The 26339-nt window shown below is 34.3% G+C and overlaps 1 protein-coding gene across 1 annotated transcript in view; it reads right to left on the minus strand.

Annotated features, from left to right (window-relative positions):
* LOC105834699 (putative epidermal cell surface receptor) overlaps positions 1–10865 on the minus strand; it is a 215931-nt gene extending 205066 nt beyond the window's left edge. Inside the window, exon 1 of the mRNA XM_036286688.1 lies at positions 10457–10865. Within this exon, the coding sequence (XP_036142581.1) occupies positions 10457–10562 (106 nt within the window). The 5' untranslated portion in view covers positions 10563–10865. The remainder of the gene's footprint in view (positions 1–10456) is intronic.
* Between the last annotated feature and the right edge of the window lie 15474 nt (positions 10866–26339).

Genomic DNA, 26339 nt, shown 5'->3' on the forward strand with positions numbered 1-26339 from the left:
AATTTATTTAAAAGATAAAAATGTTGTCAATGGTGACAAATAATACAGAAATTTGGGTCTGGATCGAATTAATAGCATCTTGTAATCGAATTAATAATCTTGTAAATACACTTATAATATCAATAACCTAGAGTCTTGGAAATACAGAAATAATACGAGCTAGACACGTCAAAATTTGTTTTGCTATCACTGTTACCATTGATAACATTTTTATTTTTTAATAATTTTTTAATAAATTTTATAGGATTAAAAATATTTTTTAAAAATATACTTGGTTAATTACACTCACTCACAAAAAAACGGGCCATCTAATTTTTCTCAATTTTTTAAATATTTTTCAATCCTATAGAGCGACAACTCCACCAAAAATTATTGTATCGAGATGAGCTGAAGCTTTTAATTAAAAATTCAAATTAAAACTTAAACTTTCCTTTTGAAAACCGTATAAATCGTAAATAACGTTGCAACAAATGTTTTACAAAATGGCGGACGTCGAAGATAGTGCTTAAAAAATAAGGAAAAAAAATTTTTTTTATCATTGCGTACCTCAAGAAAGTTAGAAGCTTCCTTCATTAGGACGCAATAAAAACTACGAAGGTTTGAGGAGAGCTTATTAGCATAATATAGGTTGATCTGTTATTCGTCACCGTGGGTAGTCTGCTTATGTAGCCCTAGAGTGTAAATTGCATTACGAAAAAGGTGCCGCGTTGTCGCGATCCCGCGAATTGCATCGCGGCTACTGCGGCCATATAAGATTGAGGAATAGCTACCACTTTCTTAGCTACTCATGTTAAAGCATGCTTTTTATTTTAGCAAATAAAGTTGCATCTTACAGCAAATGTATTTTACCTTTAATAGCAAACTTTTAGCAATGGTAGATAAATTTGAACCAGCTATTGACTAAGTCATTTTTTTGCGTGTAAGCTCCTAAAATTAGGAATTTATTAGGTTCCAAGAAAAAATAAAATCAAATTTTTATAATAAACAATTTTTGTTCTGTTTAAAAAATAATTCAAGAATCTAATTATTATAATTTCTCAGAACAGTTTAAATATTTCAGTAGAGGAGAGAAGACGGTTATGGACTAGATGAAAGGTTATGGAATTCGCGATATCTCGTACATTTTGTATTGAGTTCTGGGGATAACTATCTGAATTACTTCTTTACATACTGTTTAGATATTATAACATGGCCACTGGTTAGTGTTTGTTTTGTTGTTATAGAAGCTGCATTTCAGTATTGCAAATAGCTGAAAGTTCTATAGGTGTCTATTTTTTACCTTATTTTGAGAAATATGTCAGATATTAATTTTTTAACATTTTTAACACAAGAGTGTATTATAGTTTGAAGGGTTTGAATATAGCTTCCAAATAATATAATTGAATTTGATGTTTGACGTAATGTGTGTGCATACATTTGACGTGTAAAATTATATTATTTGCGTTTAGGGTTATGGACCCTTGCGATTGTCGCAAATCTAAGTCCCATAATCTCTTCCCTCGTAATATTTTTTATAATACTTTTACAATATTTAGTTAATATTGTTTGTTATAATATTTTTATAGTATTTCAATAATGTGCAAAGTCGCAAAAAATATTTCTATATTTATACTTTTGATTCTTTTGTGTGATACTACATGTACAAGAAATTGATACTTTGTGATACTGATATGCGAGATCCGCCAAAGAGCATTGATTTTTTTACTTTTTAGAAATAAGAATGATTTTGACAATACCATATTTGTCGGTAATGTTCTATATCCCCCTACAGGTTCCATAACCGCAATCTTTTTTCTCTTTTTGGTAAATTGTTAATGTTTGTTGTGTATATCCGAAGAACTTCGGCTTCCCACACAATGAGCACACGATATTTTTTAAACGTTTTTTAAATATTTATTTTTAATTATTTTTACATTATTAGCGTTCATTGTACAAATAATATTTATTTAATATTTATTAAACATTTGTTTCATATTATTTATTTATTTTAAATAATAAATTAGAAAAACTATTTATAAAACGTTTATTTAACGTTTATTTAATGTTTATACATTATTAATATTTCATTAAGAATAATAATTTAAGAAAATTATTTAAATAATACTTATTTAATATTTATGTAATATTTATTTTATATTAAAAAATTTGTTTAAAACAATATTAAAAAAAATATTTATTTAATATTGATTTAATATTTGTTTACAATAATTAATCATTTAAAATAATGATTTAGGACAAATATTTATATAATATTTAATTGATGTTTTTATAATATTAATTTAACATTTTAATAAATTCTTTAAAATAATATTTATGTAATGTTTATTTAATGTTTATGTAATAATTATTTTACATTTAAAAAGTTTAAAATATTATTAAAAAAAAATATTTTACTTCTGGTTAGGAAGCTTCACTAATTATGGAGCGTAAATCAAATGTAAAGGAACAATAAATCTATATAATGAAAGTGTTAAAACCATATAAATGAAACCTCTAAGAGACACAAATTAAAACATCGGAACATAAAAAAAGTGGAGATTGTTGTACCCCTCGTTGTGAGTACGATTTTGGGATCGCTGCCAGAGATCTCGCGAGGAAGGTATTTTGTCACATACACCGTTATTTGTCTTGAACACTTTTATTCTTGTATTCAGTTACAATAGTTAGATCGCGACCCCGCAAGGCAGAGTGTCGCGTCTATGAACTTGTTGTCCACGACCCCGCAACGCAGAGTGTCGTGGTTGTGTGTTTACAACAAGTTATCTCGGCGATACACGACCCCGCAAAGCAGAGTGTCGTGTGTAGTCTTAGTTTGTCTACTTCGGATTGACCCGATCCTCACCTTCTTTCGCCGGTTTATATATCCGATAATTCGGTAGTTGGATCGAAAGAAGGGGAGGATTGCGTGAGGGCGTAAATCGGTCAGTATTCCAAATTATTGCTTAGACAGCAAGTGCTGTCTACGGAGCATTGCGCTAATTGTCGAGCGGATTGCGCGAAACCTCGCGCGATGCGCTCGATGCTGACTGCAGCTGACCGACTTACGTCATCGTGTTACTGACACCTTATCGTTATGAGTGTGTCACTCATAACATCCCTCCCCCCTGATAAAAAGAAAATGAGGGTTCTGAATTTTCGCTTTTTCGCTTATAGTTATATCGCGTCGTCAGATTGTTTACAATTTTCGTTTTTTCGACGCTTATAAACTATATATAATTACAATAATAATTACAATAATTACATTACAAGGTGTCGGATGTCGTATATACAATCTTTCGTAAAAAAAAATTTTCTTTTGACTTAAATGACGAATCATGCGCAAAATAGAATGTTTAATTTTGGGTGCCCTATTATAAAATTTGTTTCTGTCTTCTTTTGAGGTATTCTCCTCGTTTCGGTTTTACTTTCCTTCTTTTTCATTATGCTTCTATGAACGGTTTTAGTCTATTTGTGTGTACACGTGTTGACGTCCTGCCCTTTTTTATTGTATAATTTGCGTCTGAGTGTTTCTCAGTGATTACGTAGGGTCCCGTCCATTTTGCGTCTAGTTTTTTAGATCTCCCGCGGCGGAGAGTCTTATCATATTCTAATGGCATATCATCCTTTACGACGTACATTGGATGCTTTATCTTATGCTTGCCTAGCTCGATGGTCGCCTGTATTTTTCCTATTGTGTAGACCTTGTGGCCTGTTATCCCGACGAGAGCTATTTTTTCATGGCGTATTTTGATTTCGCCTTTTAAATTTTTTACTTTTATCAACGAGAGTGTGGCTCCGGAATCGAATAACGCGTCGATTTTTCCTGATTTGGTCTCTCGTATTGGAAGCGTGACTAATTGTAAGTCAAGTCCGCTGTTTTTGTGTGCGTCTCGCTTTACATGCGTAACTTGATACGCTGCGGCTGTGTGCGCCGAACTCAAGTCATCGCTCGAACTCTCATCGCTGTTGCTATTCGCTGATTCCGAGCATTTTGACTTTTTAATTTCTTTATTCTTATGTTTGCTATTTTTAGCTTCAGCCTTTTTATTGTCTTTGGCTCTTTCTTTGGGCCAAGGGTCACCTTCTTTTTTGGGGTGCCCGTGTAATTTCCAGCATTTGTTCCGGGCATGTCCGGATTTTTTGCAGTAATCGCAGTATGCGTTTAATGTATTTACGCGAGAGCGTCCTTTTGGTCTCGGTAATTTAAACTGTTTGGCATGTCGACTGTTTCGACATTCTCGTTCATTGTGACCAGTTTTTCCGCACTTTACGCATTGGGGAGTCGGTTTATAATTATTCTGCTGAGATTCAGTTTGGACCTCTTTCTTGTGTCCATTGGTTCGTGGATTAGGTCCCTTGACCTTTCCTTCTGCGCTTGCTTTTGCGATTGTTTCATAATGTTGAGTTGTCCAATCCCTCGAAGTCTTATTAATCTCGGGGATTATATTTCGTGCTTCTTTTAAGCTTGAATATTGGATGTGTGATCCGTGCTGGTGCCGTAAATCTCTGAACGATCGCCCATGTGAAGGATCTAGCGTGTGGCTAGTAAGGCGTCGCGTATTCCTGGCCATTTTCCTCGGCGGAGAGTGGACTTCGTTTCCAAGTTGAGAACGAAGTTTGCGAATTTCAATTAATAACTCATGGAGCATGTTCTCCATGGGGTATATCGGTCGCCTATTTATTTGTGGCGTTGCCGGTGTATTTCCATTTTGCTCGTGTGAGTCCTGAAGCTCTTGTGCTTCTTTTTCGGGTTCTTCCCGAATTACGCGGGGTGACGCATGTAACGGAGAGCGTGTCGACCGTCCCGCTACGTCTGTTCCCGTTAATGAACGTGTGTCCATATTGTCAATGTTTTGCTTGGTGGACATTTACGTTTAGTTATAAGCGTGCGTGCTGAGTTCGCGTTACGGCTTATTTTGTAATATCGCGTATGTCGCGTTGCGCTAGTGCGTTTGCATTCGTATGCCTTTGAAGTACAGTAGCTATCTTAGCTATGTCTTTTTACGGTAATCGCGGTTACCGGGGGTCAACCGATATTTTGCTCTATTCGTGTTACAATTTTATGTCGTCCTACGCTTGTTTTGCGTAACAATTTAATGTTTGTCGGACTCACATAAGTACGATGAGCTGCATGGTGCGGCGATCAGCTGAGCCTTGTCACGGTAGGTCTCGGCGTCGTCTCGAGTTTCTCTCTTATCGCTGACGCGCTATGTACGCTCCGGCGTGGCTGGCTTCCTGGCCTGTACAGCTGATTGCTCGGTGACGCTTGGTTCCTCTTGGATCTTCCTTTTGGCAGTGCAAATCCCACCGCTGCCACCACTGTTGTACCCCTCGTTGTGAGTACGATTTTGGGATCGCTGCCAGAGATCTCGCGAGGAAGGTATTTTGTCACATACACCGTTATTTGTCTTGAACACTTTTATTCTTGTATTCAGTTACAATAGTTAGATCGCGACCCCGCAAGGCAGAGTGTCGCGTCTATGAACTTGTTGTCCACGACCCCGCAACGCAGAGTGTCGTGGTTGTGTGTTTACAACAAGTTATCTCGGCGATACACGACCCCGCAAAGCAGAGTGTCGTGTGTAGTCTTAGTTTGTCTACTTCGGATTGACCCGATCCTCACCTTCTTTCGCCGGTTTATATATCCGATAATTCGGTAGTTGGATCGAAAGAAGGGGAGGATTGCGTGAGGGCGTAAATCGGTCAGTATTCCAAATTATTGCTTAGACAGCAAGTGCTGTCTACGGAGCATTGCGCTAATTGTCGAGCGGATTGCGCGAAACCTCGCGCGATGCGCTCGATGCTGACTGCAGCTGACCGACTTACGTCATCGTGTTACTGACACCTTATCGTTATGAGTGTGTCACTCATAACAAGATTAAGACAATATATATTGCACTTGTCGTCTCCACTGGGTTTAATGGTTCTAACCACTTCTCATGCGGCGGTAGGATTGATATCCGGTAGAAAGAAAACTTGAATCTCACTTAGCAATACTTTTAATCTCAATTAATGCACGTATCCACACGGTGTACAATCTAATTGTGCAGCAGTCGGAACGAGAGAGAGAGAGAGAGAGAGAGAGAGAGAGAGAGAGAGAGAGAGAGAGAGAGAACGTCGAAAATGTTTGCTTCGATCCTCCGTCGGCTTCCATGCTCCGTCCCGCGCGTCTTATTCGCTCCGTTTTTCGTCAATGACGCGCGCCTATCTTACATCAAGACGCTCGCATATAACAGTACTTATCGAAACAATATGGCATATTAACAATACTCAAAAATTATAAGAAATGACATGTATCCTTTATTTTTTCACAAACAGAACAAAAATAGATCTTCATAGATTTATAAATTATTCCACATGCAGCTATTTCGCATATGTAAAAATTAGTAAAAAACTGTAAAACTTTATGTTTAATTATAAAAATATAAGTTGACTATACATGTTTCATCCTTCTGACAACATTCATTGAAATAATCTATAACAAATATGTATGTATAAACATGAAGTATTCATGGATCATCACGAAGTGTTAGGTTGCGTACGATCTTCGAAGTCGAGCAACGTCGACGATGACTAACATTTGGATGGGTAACCGTTTTTTCAGGCATATAAATTAAACATGTTCTAACAGGTACGACTGTGTCCCAATCAGCAAAACAATGTTAAAAAAATGTTTTTAATAGTATTTAAAAAACATTTTAAAAAACATTTCTAAAAACGTTAAAAATAATGAGATAAGTTCCCTTTTTTAAATTAAAAAAACGTTTTTTTAAATGTTTGGACAATATTTTTTTAACATTTAATAAGTATTTGTTTTACAATTTAAGGAAATGTTTTTTTGACATTTGGTAAATGATTTTTTAAATATTTACTAAACATATTTACAACAAAAGCAAAAAATGATTGCATTATTAAATAATTTTATAAATTCAACGTAACCTCATTAATTTAATAAATTTCTACGATAATTTTGTAAAGGGGAGAAGACTATACATGTTTCAACCAAGCCACAGTACCTGTTAGAACATATTTAATTTCTACGCCTGAAAAAACGGTCACCCATCCAAGTGTCAACCACTCCCGACGTTGCTTGACTTCGAAGTCGTACGCATCCTAATGCTTCGTGATGATCCATGAATATTTTATATTAACGCATACATATTTGGTATACATTATTTCAATAGATGTTGTCAGAAGGATGAAACATGTATAGTTAACTTATATTTTTATAAATAAATATAAAGTATTACAATTTTTTACTGATTTTCACATATGCGAAATAGTATGTAAAATATGAAAAGATCTATTTTTGCTCTGTTCGTAAAAAAATAAAAAATAAATGTTATTTCTTATCATTTTTAAGTATTGTTAATATGCCATATTGTTTCAAAAAGTGTAATGTTATCTTAATCTCCACTTTCTTTATGCTCCGATGTTTCAATCTGTGCCACAGAGGTTTTATTTATATGCTTTTGTGACTCTTTTTTTACATAGATTCACTTCTTCTTTACACTTGATTTACGCTACATAATTAGTGAAGCTTCCCAACCATAATTTAAATATTTTTTAAAATATAATTCTAAACAACTTTTTAAATGCAAAATAATTATTATAAAAACATTAAATAAATGTTACGTAAATATTATTTTAAACAATTTATTAAAATATTAATTAATAATAAATAAACATTAATTAAATATTATATAAATATTTGTCTTAAATTATTATAATTATTGTAACTTAAATATTAAATCAATATCAGTTAAATAAATATAAAATATTATTTTAAATATTTTTTTAAAGATAAAGTAGTAGTATATATGACATAAACATTAAATAAATGTTATATAAATATTATTTTAAACGATTTATTAAATTGTTAAATTAATATTAAATAAATATAAATTAAACATTATATAAATATTTGTCCTAAATTATTATTTCAAATAATTAATCATTGTAACATAAATATTATATTAATATATATTTAAAAAATATTTTTAAAGTATCACACACACACACACACACACACACACACACACACACACACACACACACACTTTAAATATTATTTTAAAGATGAAATAAATATTACATAAATATTAAATAAATAATGTTACGTAAATATTATTTTAAACGATTTATTAAAATGTAAAGTCAATATATTAAGTAAATATTAATTAAATATTATATAAATATTTGTCTTAAATCACATTATTTTAAATAATTAATGATTGAAATATAAATATTAAATTAATGTTAAATTAATATTTTTTTAAGTTTTATTTTAGATATTTTTTTAAATATAAAATAAATATAAAATAAACATTAAGTAAATATTGCGTAAATAATTTTTTTAAACTATTATTTTTAATAAAAAATTGATTATTTTTTAATATTAAATAAACGTTAAATAAACATTTCATAAATATTTTTTCTAATCTTCGTTGTTTAAAATCAATAATTTATATAAAATAAATATTAAATAAATATTAAATAAATATTATTTGTACAATATATATATATATAAACATTAATAATGTAAAAATAATTAAAAATAAATATTTGAAAAACATTTAAAAAATATTGCTTGCTGATTGGGGTGGCTTGGCTGAAACATGCATAGTCTTCTCCCTAAATTATCGTAGAAATTAAGCGATGCCAGACTGGTGAAGTTACGTTGAATTTATTTAAATTATTGAATAATGCAACCAATTTTTTGTTCTTAAAACATTAAGTAAATGTTTAGTAAATATTTAAAAAAGCATTTGTTTAAACGTTAAATAAACGTTAAATAAATGTTTATTAAATAATAAAAGAATTTTTTTAATGTAAAATAAACATTTTTTCCATGAGAAAAAGGAAACTTATCCCGTTATATGTTTTTTAAATGTTTTTAAAAACGTTTCTCAAACATTTAAAAACATATTTTTCAAACATTATTGTGCTTATTGAGTTATAACATGATTGGTAGAACTCTATGATTAACAAACTTTTACCAGCGAGAATTGTCACACAAATTTTTACTGAGTTATTTACATAAAATAAAATGGTGGTTCATAACTCTGTTCTCTCCTCTAACCTTTTGACAGTATTTTAGAATAATTACAGACTTTTCTTAGTAATTTTTCAATAATTTTAAAATAAAGTTTTAAGTTCAAGACGGATATTTTACTATTCCACCAGAGCTGTATCAAAAATGTGGCGAATCTGTCTTGCAATTTTCATAAATTGTTCCACTTTTTAATTGAAACATTTCTACAATATTTCTGAAAAAATTGATGTTATATAATACAAACATATTATAATTGAAGTGAATAAAAGGTGCGTAGTGCTTTTTTTGTTCACTTTATGTATTTGACAAATTTATTTATTAGTTAATTTATTGCAAGCGTGATTTCTTTTACTTTTAGCCAAAGAAGGAGAAAAAAAAACAAATATAACAATTAACATTGTAATTATTAGAAGTGCATTTAAATATATTTGACTTTGTTTAATAAATTGTTGAATATTCATATTTAATAATTTTACACATTTTTGTATTATTTATATGATTAAATATCTAATTTTTTATATATTTTTATCAAGATGTTTTATGTTATTTTAAAATGTTAAAATTATTTTCAATTTACTTTCGAATAAGATAGTATGCAATTGTTACACCGAGTAATTGGCACAAATATAAACGAATACGTCTTGTAGTAAACTATCGCTGGTTATTTGCAAATCATTTACAGAAAAGCCGCAAATTCTAGAACTGATTTTGTAAAATCTAATCTGATGCACATGTAAGAGGATCTGTGAAATCTATACACCTTTTCTGGACGGTCGTTAAAATCTCTGGCTGTGTCACGTAATCCTGCCACTCTATATAAAGAATGCGGGTTGTTATTATTATGTAAATGAAATAAAACACATGTCAATGAGTATCTTATTTAAAATTAAAATTAAAATACAAAAAAATTTATAAAACTGCCCTTTCTATTTTCAATTATCTGAAGTTTTGTTTTTACTCAAATACAGAAGTATTTGAGAAATTAATGTAAAAAATCTAAAAGAATACATTTCATTACAAAAAAATATACTAAATTTTTAGATGTAGATCCTAAATTTCAAGTTAGATAATTTTTCAAAGTTGTTTTTTGTAAGGAATAATAAAAATAAAAACAAGGAAAATTTTTGAGGCCTTCATACAAGGAGGCAAAGAATAATAACATTTTTTTATGTTTTATTATATACAAATAATTGTAATTTTTTAAATTATAAATTATTTTTTCGCATATCAGATAGAATTTTGTAAACAACTTTCTATGTATAAAATGTGCTATTTAAAAATAATTTTTCATTTATCAAAACTTTTTATTATCTCAAATATTAAATTTCTTTGTTGTCTATAATTGCAATTTTTTTAACAATTAATAAGTAATTTAAGATACTTTTTACAATCATAATGGATTTATTTCCAAGATAAACTTACCAGGTGTCGTAGTAATTCGCGTTTCCGCATTGACGGCTATCAAAAAAAAGGTGACCCCACCTAAGAGGCAGAGACCCAACAAGAAACATCTTTTCTGGATACGCATCCTACCGCATTCTTCTGCACAAACGTACACACATAAACACTCACTCGTTCACGTGCTCTCACTAATTTTTCGGCAAAAAAAATAGAAGTAGATAAAAAATAGAAAATCCACGTTTTCTCCCTCGGCGAGCTCCTGCCGGCGACTAACAACGCGTAAACTAACAACGCGGGAACAACGGATAGCCGTAACTGACTGAAACAAGTCCTGGATGGCGAAGAGAAAGAGAGAACGGTCCACTTCGTATGTACGTGAAGGAAATAGGAAGAAAGAGAAGGGGAAAAAGAGAGAGAGAGAGAGAGAGACAGAGAGAAATGAGAGAGAGAGAGAGAGAGAGAGAGAGAGAGAGAGAGAGAGAGAGAGAGAGAGGAGTGAGAGAAAGGAGAGAGAGAAGGAATTTGTTGAGTTTACAGTTCTCCAAATACTGCTGGAGACACCGCTAAAAGCACGACACCGCATGCACGGTGACCGACCAACTACTTGCCGCTCTCTCTCGTTTCGTTGGCAATCCGTGCCGAGGCCGGAGCTGTGCTGTGCAGCACAACGATGAACGGGATTCGCCTCTGTCGACGAGTTTCGCATTGGCCTATCTCTTCTTCGTGTGCGTTCTTCTACCGCAACTGCCCGAGTACGGCCGCGATAACCTTGCTACAGGTTATAGACACTAGGCGCCATATAAACGTCAGGAAAACAAAAACGTCTCACAAAAATTTTTCTTGAGTTGAGAGCAGTATTTTTTAGAATAAATTTATTCAATATTTTATTGAAACACAATATAGAACTATTATTTTTGTTTTGTGTGTGTGTGCATGTGTGTGTGCCTAGAATAAGTAATATGTAAAAAGAGAGGAAGTAATAATAAATGTAATTGTTTTGAATTTTTAGAAATTGGTATTCATTGAGTAGCAAAAAATTAAAAAGTAAAATTTGGTATTTTATTATTTAATATTTTCAGCAGTTTAATTAATTTTTTATTTTTTATGTTTATTCTCCTAAAAAATTTAGTGTCAGTGTGTGTGCATGCGTGCGCGCGCGCGCGCGCGTGTGTGTGTGTGTAAAACATCAAAATAGTAGTTTATTTTTTTCTTAACTATTAAATAGTTATTATATTTATATTATGAACAGTAAATATGTAATAATTATGATCGCTTCGAGTACTCTTTTATTTATATACAAATGATTTTGTAAAGAAAAGTTGAAAAAAATTTTGTGTAGCTTTTAAAGTGCTAATTATGAATCAAAGATCTATTTTATGGAATGTATTATAATAAATCCGATGTGTTTAATTCGACTATTGTTGAAAGTGTTCTGAAAATCGAAAATCTAACTAAAAGGATCAAAGAAATTTCTAATTAAATCACTATTACGTGTAGTAAAAAAATTAATCTAATTCTAGGAAATTCTTGCAAACAAATGGTGACATTTTTATTATAAGAACGGATAAGGAACAAGCCACTGTTATTATGGAATATAGAAATGATTACAATAGGAAAATGCATGACTTACTAAATAATGTTTCTACTTATAAAAAAATAGATAAAGACTTCATAAAGAAACTCAATTCGAAGATCAATCAGCTTGGAAAAGCTTAACGTGATAATAACATCATTAATAAAACTGATTACAAGCGTCTTAAATGTATTAACGGAAACGGTATAAACGGACAAAGGTTAGTCTCACTAGATGTCACATTTTTGTTCGCGAACATTTCGAAAGAGCTTGTCTTTAATGCAATAAAAAAATCGATGGAATAAGATCTCGATTTACACTAAATTACAATTACCACAATTTACAAATACATGCGGTTGATTTAATTTTAAGTTCTACGAGTTTTAGTTTTGACGGATAATTTTATGAGCAGGTATATGGTAGTTTTATGGGGGTCTTCGTTATCTTCCATTTTGGTGGATTTAGTTACTTGATAATTTGGAAACCAGTTGCTTATAAAAATTGAATTTTGTCCTAATGTTTTACCGAACGTTGACGATGAAATCACTATTTTATCTGAGAATGAGATTGATTACGTTCTTTCAGTTTTCAACAATTACCATTCTAGATTGAAATTTACACATAAACTTGAAACGAATGGATCAATTGTTTTTTCGCACACTATTGTTATTCGAATTGATAAAAATTTGCTACCGGAAACCTACGTTTTCAGGTCGTTGTGTAAACTATTTTTCTAACCATCCAATACAATATAAATATAAGACAAATACTATAATTAAATTACAAGGGAATCTTGCTAAATTCTGATTTTAATAAAACTTGGCATAAATATAGAAAGGATAAATACAAAAATTTAGAAATTTTTTGTTGGTGATTAAAAAATGATTTAAAGGGTTGAAACTACCCTTCAAAAGTTAAGGGTTTTTGCCGTTTCTCCATATATCTCGTAAACTAAACAAAAGATGTTTTATACAAAAGTTTTACAGCATAAATACTTTTATTTAACAATAAATGAAATTAATCAGTCGACTTTCTGACAAAATTTCTTTTATTGGACAAACAACGTTTCGATCCTTGATTGAGTCCTCTTCAGATTATAATAATAATGTTTATAAATTGATCAACATAACAGCCTAATAAATTCGGACGAAACGAATTACGAAGTAACGTTCTACAATGGAAGTATAAACTTTTATTTAACTATTTTAAACTTAAAGCTTTTATGGCCATTGATGTTGCTTCCAATAAAAAGAGCTTCCGGATACATGCCGCGTCCTGGTACAGCGTTGCGCCGACGATTCGCAAACGTTGCAGTTTGCATCATCAAGGCTAGGAGCTTCGATACTCTACTAACTATTTAACTATGTTATTTATTAAAATAAAATTTTTTCTTCAAAAATTTACCCTTTATACTTTTCCTATGTTGAATATTTATTGCATCAAAATTTTAATTTCAGTCAAATTCGGCACAAATGTAGAAAAGGACTTTAGAAAATATTAGTTGGTTTGTCAAAAACAATTTAAAGGGTTAAAATCACCCTTCAAAGGTTGAAACATTTTTGCCTTTTTTCGATATATCTCGTAAACTTAACGAAACATAAAAAAATTGTATGCAAAAGCTTTACATAAATATTTTCATTTAATTACGCTGTTCATTTTTCGGAAAAATTTTTTTTAATTAAAAAAAATTTTCAATAAAATTGACTTTTATATATCTAGCATTTATCAAGTAATTATACTATCTTATATTACGTATTATTTATATTATCTATGTTATATTTTATGTACGTTATAATATATAATACTATCTATGTTATATATTGTCTACGTTATGATATATCATCTATGTCATATATTACCTACGTGATAGTATATAATATTATATAATTATATTATCTGCATTCTTGTATGTATGTTCAAGAAAAAAGTACAGAAAATCTAAGACAATACTTTTGATTATATCACCTAAGTGGTCTATAAACATTACAAAATGACATCTAAACAAAATAATCTTTTTAAAAAAGTTAAAAAAAGGCTAAATGTGTGGTTTTCCTTTAAGGAAAAAAATTATAAAATCCAAGATAATACTTTTGATTTAAATTCAACCTAAGTGATATATGGAATGGAAAAAAAAATTTATTCATGTATCAAATAAATCTGAGATATCTTTCATTAAATTGAACCTAAATGATATCAAATTCAACATATGTGGTCTATAAACACCATTAAAATTTTTGTAAGTAAATTTTTGAAGAAAAAATTTTATTTTAATAAATAACATAGTTAAATAGTTAGTAGAGTATCGAAGCTCCTAGCCCTGATGATGCAAAATTCGTGATATCCAAATAAAATTATTATTTTAAAAAAGGTAAAAAAACCGCCAAGTGTGTGGTTTTCCTTTAAGGAAAAAAATCACAAAATCCAAGATAATACTTTTCAACAAATTCTACTTAAGTAATATTCACTTCTTCACAAAAATAGTGATATCAAAATATTTTGCGCCAATTATAAGAAGAAACATTATAAAATGAGAGTATTAAATGAAAATAAGAGTATTTTCATATTATTTTTTCTCTAAAAAAATGATATGAAAAGAGATGCGCCAATCTATAATAATAGATGTTTATTTTTTGGCTAGCATTCATAGTTTAATTTCTTATTAAATCTGTATCAGACTGATATTGGGACTGAATTGAAATGTAACCAATTAGGAACAAAACGAATATTTTTTAACTTTGCTTCGAATGGTCAAATTTCAATTTAATTTTAATCTCAATCTCTAGTTTGATATGGCTTTTAGATTGTCTTAAGTTTGTTTTTAGATACAGTTTTGTTAACTACAAAGGTTATTGGATAAACTTCCGAAAAGGTGAAACCTCCGATCACGCTGAAACCAAAGCTTACTCTTGATTAGAGAAGAAAGTCCCTAAAAGGATTTTTGCCGACAAAGCTTTGTTTGCCCTTTATCACTTCCTAAAGTTGCAAACATTTTTACTGTATATCTCTGAAAATATTAATTTTAGAGAAAAAAGTTTCAAACAAAAAATGAAGCTCATAAAAAGCTCTACAAAAAAGGTTATATACATTTTTTACGTAAACCTATTATTTTGGCTATCATGAAGAAAAAAAGCTTTTTTTCCCTCAACATTTTAAAAGCTTTTATTATGTATCTCAGAAAAGATTAGCGTAAAAAATAGGTATAGAAAATGCGTACTATAAAGAACACACACACGCGCGCGCGCGCGCGCGCGCGGGGGTGCAAGGAGGGCCTTTGGCTCTCTCGCTCCCGCACCCCGCTAATAGAGATACCCTGAATAGAAATGCGCAAAATTCAAATAAATACGTATATAATAAGAATCTCGTTTCAAATGCTCACAGACCAAATACGCACAGTGCGAAACGGACACAGTCGCAAACCCATGTGGTGCAGAGAATGCTTTGCGCACACACACACACACACACACACACACACACACACACACACACACACACACACACACACACACACACACACGGGGGGTGCAAGGGGGGGCTTCGCCCCCCCCCCCCCTCCCGTCGGTAGGGGTGCCCTGAAAAGTTGCCACCCATGTGGTAAGTTCGTGCGCATTTGATCCGTATGCATTTGATCCGTGCGCATTTGTTACTGTAATCCTAACTCTAACCCAATCAATTTTAAGTCATTATTTAAGTTTATGAATATCCAATTGACCATGTTACAATGTCAATTGGATATTCATAAACCAGGAGAGTGCCTACAATACACCCATCCACGCGCGTGTGTTTATACGAGTAAAATCCTGTTAATCCAAAATTAAAATTATTTTATTTCATAACAGTTATTATAACTGCCAAAATAATAGGGGTACATAAAAAATGTATATAACCTTTTTTGTAGAGCCTTTTATGAGCTTCATTTTTTGTTTGAAACTTTTTTCTCTAAAATCAATACTTTCAGAGATATACAGTAAAAATGTTTGCAACTTTAGGAAGTGATAAAGGGCAAATAAAGCTTTGTCGGTGAAAATCCTTTTAGGGACTTTCTTCTTTAATCAAGGGTAAGCTTTGGTTAAAATTTCAGCGCGATCGGAGGTTTCACCTTTTCAGAAGTACACCCAGGTTATTTAATGATAAATTTAAAATCTTAAATATAAGATTAAACTATAAATGTCAACTTTTTGTTTTAAATTATTGGCTGCTGTGCGCTGATGTGAGGCTACTGCGTGCCTGTAAAAAACAATTGTTAGGAAGCATGTCAGTAAGAAATAAAGGACATAATATTGAGCTGGCAAATAAGTATTTTAATACAAACAAATTACAATTTTTACAAATAAATATTTTAATACAAATAAATGTTTTATTACAAAAACTTAGCGCTGATAAACCGAATAATTTGCTTTAATACAAAATCGTTCTCTCTCAGACGTGCGTGAATAATGTTATACGTATTATTTTAGTATGTAAGTTGGATTGTAAGAAAGCGATTTTGTATTAAAGCAAATTATTCGGTTTAGCAGCGCTAAGTTTTTGTAATAAAATATTTATTTCTATTAAAATACTTATTCGCTAGCTCAATATTATTTCCTTTATTTTTTGCTAACATGCTTTCTGACAATTTTTTTACAGGTGCACAGCAGCAACCAATAATTTAATACAAAAGACTGATATTTACAGTTTGATCTTGTATTTAAGATCTTCTTAAATTTATCATTAAATAACCTTTGTAATTAAGAACATTATATCTTAAGACAAACAACTTAAGACAATCTGAAAGCCATATCATTATTTTGTAGACTTGTAGAGGAAAAACTTAATACTCTCATTTTGTAGTGTTTATTCTTATAATTGCCACAAAATACTTAAATATCATTATTTTTGTAGAGAAGTGAATTTGTGTGTGTGAGTATAATATTCGATTTAAAATAATTGTTACTTTAACAATTGATTAAAATTGTACCCTTCAGGAATGTATATATATATATATATATATATATATTACTTAGGTTGAATTTGATAAAAAATATTATCTTGGATTTATTTGATATATAAATAAATGTGATTTTTTCCATCCAAATGTATGTATTACTTAGGTTGGATTTGATGAAAAGTATTATTGGATTTTGTTATTTTTTTCCTTAAAGGAAAACCACACACCTGGCACTTTTTTTTATAATTTTTAAAAAGATAGTTTTGTTTATATTGAATCTACATTGTAATAATCTTCCACAGCAATGGTGCAATATTTTGCAATTATGCTGCAAAATAGTACATTATTCTTATTGTTCTTAGCAACAACAATAAAATATTTACTTTTTCAAAACCTGCAATGGCATATTATAGCAACATTGCAATATAATAAATTTTATAATAATAGTTTGCTGTATTCATCAAACAATGTAAAAATAAATAATTAATGTTTAACAAAAAATATTGCACACAAAATCAGAATTATATAATACAATTATAATAAATCCAAAATATTGCACATTTTATTATAATATGTGACTAATGATTAGTTACATAATATGTAATCATGTATATCATCTTTGTCATAAAAAGACGAAGAGACTCGTATCCATCTGTTTAATATAGAACGCTTGGGAAGAAATGGAGTACGTTTATAACTCAATAGGACGTGTTGAGATAAGTTTACCATTCTAGAATTAATACGTTTTTAAAAGATAAACATATAGGAAAATTCGAATTCAAACATAAATTTTTATTATTAAAATTATAAAGAAATTTTTTAACTGAATTACTTTTTATAACATTAATAAACATGTACTAGGTCACACAATCATAAATTATTATCATTTTTTCTAATACCAACATAACAATTAGTACAAATTTTTGTTCTCAAAGTATATTCTTTGCATAAAAATACACAAATGTACATACAAAATTAGAAGAGAACGTTTCCACACAGCAATATATCACAGAAATGTCTTAAAGATATTCCACACAGCAAAATGTATCAGAAATATCCTGAAGATATCTATATGTCAGAATGTCTGTTGCATAGCAACAGTCAGTATTAAAATATTCTAAGAATTTTCCTGAAATATGTCCCAGATGATAAATAGTTATATCAATTTTATCTTAAATTTGGTTTTTATTCTAATCTTAAGTTCTTATATTTAAAATAGGTTAAAGTTTATCTTAAATTATGTTGCATCTCATTGGTTACAAAATATCTCAAAATAAACTTTAAATGAATGTTCCAAATATATCCTTTTGTAGACAGTACGTGATATTAAATATTTTTTTATTATTTAGGAGGTAAAAAAGAACAAACAATACGTTATATCAAATAATGACCAGTAAAATATATGCACTGAAAAAATTATTTATGTAAAATTACATGAATATGTTGGGTTTTTTCCTACCCAGCATAATCATGTAATATTTATGTGATTATGCTAGGTAATATCCATATGGAAAATTATAGATTATAGTAATTTTACATGACATATGTACTTTAGTGATTTCATTATACATGGAATAATACATACAAAATGTAATTTTACCTAGTAAATATACATTTAATTATATATTTTTACATATTAATCAATGTAAAATTAATATGTAAAAATACAAAATTGAATGTATATTTACTAGGTGAAATTACATTTTGTCTGTATTATTCCAAGTTTAATGAAATCACTACAGTACATACGTCATGTAAAATTACTATAATCTGTAATTTTCTATATAAATAGTAATATTACATGATTATGCTGAGTAGGAAAAACCCAGCATAATCATATAATTTTACATAAATAATTTTTTCCATGTGAAAAAAGATGTGGAAAATTTCTCATGTAAAATAATAGTGATAATAGAATTGATAAAATATCGAATTTTACATTTATTGCACTATCATGTAATGTGTTGTACAAATTGATTACACAATTTCCTAGCATGTATAAATGATTCTTCAATATCTTCTTTTAATATTCTAACACGTATTTATATAGATTAATACTTCTTGCGGCATTTTGTTCAACGTTTTTTAGAACTGTAAAATTTTAAAACTAAAAAAACATTTAACATATTTAACATTCTTTTTATTTTAACTAAAAGAACATATTTTTCTTGTAAAAAGTAACTCTTATCAAAATCGAATAATAACAAGATAAATCAATTACAAAAAAAATTGTAGCTTTTAAGGGGCTACATACACCCAGAGACGTAAAAAATAGGCCTTTTTCTCGATTTTTTTTTTTTCGAAACGTAATGTATGTAATTAATCCTAGTTTTCTTTATTTTAAAATACATTCTTAGAACATGTCTCAGAATAAATTTGAACTGAAAATATTTAAAAATGGCGGAGATATTGTCCTCGTCGCAAAACCTTGTTGAAAAAAGGTGCTTTGCGGTGCCAATTGCAGTTCGTACAGAACTTATCTGAAACAGACCAGCCTAGAATTTTCTTAAACTGAATGATATTATTTAGTCTTTATCGTAGCCGATTTTTAAAATATCGATTTTTGGCAAAATGGCAGCCGTTTAAAGAAAAAAAGCGATTTTTTAGGATAAAAATCGGTCGTTTTTTTAACTTAAAAAAAAGTAAGGGCTTTTTTAAGGGCTAAGACTGCCTTTTTTTGTGTAGATTAAGCCCTCCAAATTTCAAGTAAATCGGTCCAGCCGTTTTCGAGATATTTTTGGCACGCGTTTTGAAAACATGGTTTCGAGAAAAACGCGTTTAAAGTTTGACATTCGGTTAAAACGTAGATAATTTTTTTTCCAACTTACATAGAGTCATCCACTCCAAGGCCATACAGTGAACCCTCCCCAGATGTAACGGCATGAAAGGCTTCGATTCTAGCTTGCCGGCCTAATATTCTCGCGTAAGCTATCTGCTGCAAAGGATCAGAAGGCGCTCATCGCGCCCCAGCATTGTCAAACGCGCTTGGACCTTTCTCGCTATATCTCCGACAATTTTTAAGGAATCACTTTGAAACTTGCAAGGGATATTCTCAAGACCTTATACTTTACGAATATGCAAAAAACGAAAAATCCATTTTTTCAAAATTTCTGGGTGTATGTAGCCCCTTAATACAGCTTTCAATACAAACTTATATATATTTAATATTGTAAATAATTTTTATATTATGTCAAGTGTTTCGGATCCGACGACCAAATACCATTGAATGCTTTCAAGACTATTGTATACTTTCATATTATTCAAAATATTTTTAAATTATAAAACAATCAAGCAAAAATTAATACAAACTTATATTATAATTATATCTTATCTAATAATTAAAAAATATATTTGTTAAAACTAGCAAAATAAAATTTGGCAAAATTAATATTTTGTAAAAACAAAAAAAAATAAAAATTTAGATTTTATGGAGATGTTTCGTGATTAAATTTTTAGATGTATCTGAAAAATAAAAGCGAAATTAAATATTGCAAAAAATATGCACGCCGCTAAATAATCCATTTCTATTTAAAGCGCGATGATTGTTCACGGGACAGTGAAGTATCATCACCGCATTTTTTCGCCTAAGTATGACATAACGAGAAAGTTTTCGATTCTTTGTCTGAGACAACTTATATAGGACTGCCCCTTAAAAAAGCAATTTTGTCATTAAACTGATGACTTTTTTCTTTGTTGAACCCTGTTTCTTCGATCTTGAGCCTTGGCCTGGGTGAATTTTTAAAAAATATCGTTGAATCATTTCTAATGTAGTGCAATAATTTTTGGGGTATTCCAAGTTAAAAATGTAGAAAGCACCAAATGCTATTTCTAAAGCTGCATCGAAAGTATCGACGGTGCTAAAAACGTCTTTTTCAATTACCACTTTATATTCCTTGTGGTTTTTTTATCTGAAAAAAAGTTATTAAACTGTTACTTTAAATTTGTGACGAGTTAGTAAAGAAGATCACTCTCCTCACCAAAATATTTGTATAAAAAAATTAGTATAAAATGAAACTTGTATAAAATAAAATTTGAGTAAAATAAATTTTAGATCAAATTTAAAAAATAAAAATTTTTTCAAACAAGGAAGTTTTATAAGATTTGTCATATTGAAACCTATTAATAAGGTCTATTCAAAGTGATAAGATTTCTTAAAAATTAACAAATATCCATGAGATAAATAGAAATAAAATTGTCATTGCCGAAAAAAATCATTATTCAACACTTTTTAACGAATTTATAAAGTAACATTTTTTACTATCAATTTGTATCTATTCAATGTATTTGTTCAAACTTCTAATTGTTCATTAGTTGAGAACAGAGCGAATAGCTAATTTAACATAATTGGTATAACCTATAAAGGATAAAATTTTTTGCTCACCAATGTTAATAATGCAAGGACTGTATGTTTCAAATAAAGCACATCTTGTAATGATTCTTCCTGAGAAAAAAATAAAATTAGTTTCTGTTACCACATCCAAAATTAACAAATAAATATTGAATTTTCTATAAATATGGAAAAGATAAAATGGTTTTTAATTGTTGATTTGTTGTTGCAACAATATGATAGCGCAATCAAAAAGTGAAAGTACTTTCTTTTTTCTTTTTAACACTTCCAGCTATGATTTTTGTATAAGATTTTTGAAAACTTTGTACTTAAAGATTTTCTGAACTGTATAGAAGTCAGAATTAAAAAAATAAAGTGCCAATTTAATATGACAAACCAATAATTTAAAACTTGTTAATTTTCAAAAATTAATTTATACCATGACATAAAATAACATAGCAAAAAATCTGCAAAAATCCTAAAAAACGCTTTAAAATATCCTAAATGAGAGTCCAAATTATTTTAACATTAATAATATTTTAGTAGAAAATAAATTTTGACTATTTGTTTACAGCAAAATTATGCTGATTAACTCACCATGTCGTAAGTGATTGAAAACAATAAGCAACATTAAATCTTTCAACATATAAAAAGTAGCACGCGACTCAACATTGTTGATTCGTATTATAACAATAAGGCAAAAATTAAAAAGTACTACTTAATTTAAATTATAAAAATTCAATGTTTAAGTATACTTCATTAATCAATTTTGTTTACTTACTGAAGTCTACTATTTTGATCCAAGTTTTTAGAGTAAACTTGTATCTTGTTAAAATAGTTTTAATAAGTGCAAAGTTGTAGTTTGCACTTATTGTGCGAATAAATAAACTTTGATTGTAGATCAAAGATTGTAAGAATAATAAGGGAAGCATTCCCGTGGGTTGAGTGCCTAGCGGGCGCGTCTCCGGGTGGCGGATAGGAGGAAGCCCGGGTGAGAAACCTCGGTCCGGGCCTAAACCCCCGCGTGCCGGGGTGGACCGCCCGGGTAGTAACGGTTATAACCTGCCCCGGCGGGCGTAAAACCCTGCCCAGGGGGGGGGAAAGCCGATACCGCGGACCAACTCGACCCAAGCCAAGCTGGAAGCTATCGTGGCGAGGGCTGCGTGGCACTGGGGGAGCAGTGCCTTGAACGATGCCTCTGGGGAACCAGGCGAAACCCCAGAGTATTTAGCCTTACCCACGCATGCGGGGCTCTGCGTGGGTGGACCGTATGTTTCCCTAGCTGCTCGTGGGAACAAAATGGAAGACGAAATCAAACTTAAACTTAAACTCACTGAGGACACCCCAATGGAGGCTTCGCCCGAGGACTCCGGAAGGGTGGAAGAAGCAGGATCGGGAGCCGAACGGACCCCTGTGGGCACGGGAAGCACCGAGACTGCGGAGGGAGGGGTGGTTTCGAGTGCTGAGCGGGCCCCTAGGGGCACGGGAGGCACCGAAACCGCAACGGACGAACCGGCGAAGGAAGAGGATCTTTGCAAAAAGAAACTCTCCGGAGCCGCGAAGAGGAGGAGGGCTCGGGAGCGGAAGGGGGGGGTTCGGGACCAGGCTCAGGCCGGGACTGGGACTGGGCCCTCGCCGGCTGTTCCGGGGACCTCTTCTTCCTCGTCCTTGACTATCCCCCAGACGCCGATTGGGGGGCCTCCGGGGAACTCCGGCAATAAACGCCGGAAGGACCCTGATGGGACCCCGCAGTCGGCAGAAGGGGCGAAAAAGAAGCAGAGGGTCCAGGGGACCCATGCTTACGTCGACGCCGCGGACCCTCTGACGAGGGTGATTGTCGAGGAGGGGTACCCGGATGCTGCGATGACTGCTGAGCAGCTGTCGCAGCTGAGGGGTGCGGTCTTCAAGGAGATCCAGGGGATCCGAGAGGGTACCCTGCCCAGATTTGACAGCACCACTCTGAGAGGGGGGGCTGCGGTGGTGAGGTGCGCGGATGCGGAGTCCCTGAAATGGCTCGAGAGCCGGATCGGGGGCATCGTGCCGTGGGAGGGCGCCAAGCTTGGGGTGGCGGGACTGGAGGTGCTGCAAAAGCAGTACAGGGCTGCGGTGTGGGTCCCGGGACCTCCCGTGGGCGCGGCTGCGGTCCTGGGGCTGCTGGAGCGGCAGAATCCGGGGATCGTTACCTCAGGCTGGCGTGTCTATGCTGAGAATGTGGGGGCTACCTGCGAGGGTAGAAACCTCATTCTCGGCATCCCCCAGTCCAGCGTCAACAAACTTAAGGCGCTGGACTTTAGGCCCCATCTTGGGATGGACCGGGTCACTTTTAAAGTGACCGGTCCATCCCAAGAGGGGGCGGGAAAGGGTAGGGAGGGGCCCGATCCAAAGGTCTCGTCTTCGTAGTGGGCCTGACCGGGGTGGGCTTCACCCAAATCAACTTGCACCACAGCAAAGGAGCCTCGGCCGTTCTTGCCAGGCGCCAAGCTGGGGTGCACACAGCCATATCACTAGTACAAGAACCTTGGCTGGTCCGAGGCTGTATTAGGGGTCTGGCGGGGTGCGGTAGGCTGTTCAGGTCACCGCAAGAGGATCGGCCTAGGGCCTGTGTGGCCGTTAAAGGGCTGGAGAGCCAGCTATTGCCGGATTTCTGTTCCAGGGACTTGGTAGCAGTCGTGATAGAGGACACCAGCGGGACCGGGATCAAGACAAGGATGGTGGTGGCGTCGGGCTACTTCTCACACGAAGAGGACGATCCGCTGCCATCAGACCGGGTTGTACGACTGGTGGAGTTCTGCCAAAAGGAGCAACTCCCCCTCATATTGGGGTGCGATGCGAACGCGCACCACACGGTGTGGGGGAGCACGGACACCAACAGGAGAGGCGAAAAGCTGTTGGAATTTCTGGTGTCCACAGACCTAGAGATTCTCAACAGAGGCAAGGAGCCTACCTTCGTCACGGCAGTGAGAAGGGAGGTTCTGGACCTAACTATCTGTTCAAGACAGATAGCGCGGGAGGTGACCGGCTGGAGGGTCTCTGACGAGCCCTCATTGTCGGATCACAGACAGATCACCTTTAGGTTGGCTAAAGTGCAAGCGAAGGTAAGAACAGTGAGGGACCCGAGGAAGACGGACTGGGACTCGTTTCGAGAGGACCTGGCTGTCGGTCTTAGGGAGTTTCCCAAAAGACATGGGACCCCTCAAGAAATCGAGCTGTGCGTCGAGCATCTGCAGAGGGCTCTCGTCGGCAGCTTTGAGAACAACTGCCCAGAAAGGACAGTAAGAGATACTAAGGAAGTCGCCTGGTGGAACCCCAAGCTACAGGAGCTCAGAAGTGCTGCACGTCGTGCCTGGAACAGGGCCAGGAACACGGGCCGCCAGGCTGACTGGGACCTTCATCGAAGGGCTCAGAAGGCCTATAGAGACTCTGTGGTAAGGGCTAAAAAGGAGAGCTGGAGGAGATTCTGCGAGTCGGTGGAGGGGATACCTGAAGCCGCTAGGCTCGGCAGAGTCTTAGCCAGGGATCGGAACGCGGCTCTGGAGGCCATTCGGCTCGACGATGGGACGATGGCGTCTGGAGAGCGATGCCTGAATCACCTGCTGGAGTCGAACTTTCCGGGCTTCCGCGGAGGCCCGGAGGAAGACGTCCACCAGGGAAACTCAAATCTCCGTAGGGTACGAGGAGAGGACTGGTCTCTTGCGGCAAAAATCGTTGGGCCGAACAAGGTCAAATGGGCCGTAGGAGGTTTCAAGCCCTTTAAGTCGGCTGGGCCGGACCGGGTATTTCCGGCCCTTCTCCAGGAAGGGCTGGAGCAGATCACCGGGCCGCTCACGCGGACGCTAAGGGCTTGTTTGGCACTGGGCTATACACCTAGGGCTTGGAGGCAGGCGAGAGTTGTGTTCATTCCCAAAGCGGGAAGAACGGGCCACAGCTCCGCCAAGGATTTTCGTCCTATCAGCCTAACGTCTTTTCTTCTTAAGACGCTGGAAAGGCTGGTGGATGTCTACATACGCGACGTGGTTCTACTGCAGCACCCGCTGCATGGGAATCAGCACGCGTATCGCACGGGATACTCCACAGAATCGGCGCTTCACTCCGCTGTATCGTTTATCGAGGAGCAACTGGAGAGGAAGGGCTTCGTGGTTGGCACCTTTCTAGATATAGAAGGAGCTTTTAACAACACACCGCACGAGGTGGTGTGTGAGGAAGCTACTCGCAGAGGTGTGCCGGAAAGGATCGTGGATTGGATCAGAGGCATGCTTGGGCGACAGGTAACGGCCTCATTGGGAACAGTGAAGGTCAGTGGATGGGTGAAGAGAGGCTGCCCGCAAGGGGGAGTTCTCTCTCCACTATTATGGTGTCTGGTGGCGGATAGACTGCTCAGGACGCTGAACGAAAGGAGCTTCTTTACATTAGGATATGCGGATGATCTGGCTATCCTGATACGAGGACCCTTTTTGGAGACGCTTCTGGAGCTCACGCAGAGAGCCTTAGAGGTGATCGAGGAGTGGTGCGGCGAGACTGGTCTGGCGGTGAATCCACTGAAGACCGGGCTCGTAATCTTCACTCGCAGGTACAAGGTAGGCCCAGTGGAGGGGCCGGTCCTTGGGGGAACGAGATTAGTTCCAACCGTATCGACTAAATATCTGGGAGTGATCCTAGATAGGAAGCTGACATGGAAGGAACATCTCGAGAACCGTTGCAGGAGTGTGTGCTCCTACTTCTGGATATGCAGAAGGACATTCGGGCAGACCTGGGGTCTCAAACCAAAAATGGTCCACTGGATATACACGGCGATACTCAAACCTAGGCTGCTTTACGCGTCTGTCGTATGGTGGCCAAGGGTTTTGGGAAAGACCGCTAAGTTAGCGCTGGAGCACGTCAGAGCTCTAGTTTTAAGAGGGGCTCTGGGGGCCATGCGGACCACGCCGGTGGTGGCGATGGGAATGCTGCTTGGCGTCGAGCCCCTCGATCGGGTGGTAGTGGCGGCCGCGGCGACGGCGGCCTACCGCTTAAGGTGTGAATCAAGGTGGAAGGCAGGAGCCCTCCACACGAGATTTCCCGAAGGAATCCTATCGGGCACCAT

The sequence above is a fragment of the Monomorium pharaonis genome, chromosome 5 (genome assembly GCF_013373865.1).
Source record: "Monomorium pharaonis isolate MP-MQ-018 chromosome 5, ASM1337386v2, whole genome shotgun sequence".
NCBI lineage: Eukaryota > Metazoa > Arthropoda > Insecta > Hymenoptera > Formicidae > Monomorium > Monomorium pharaonis.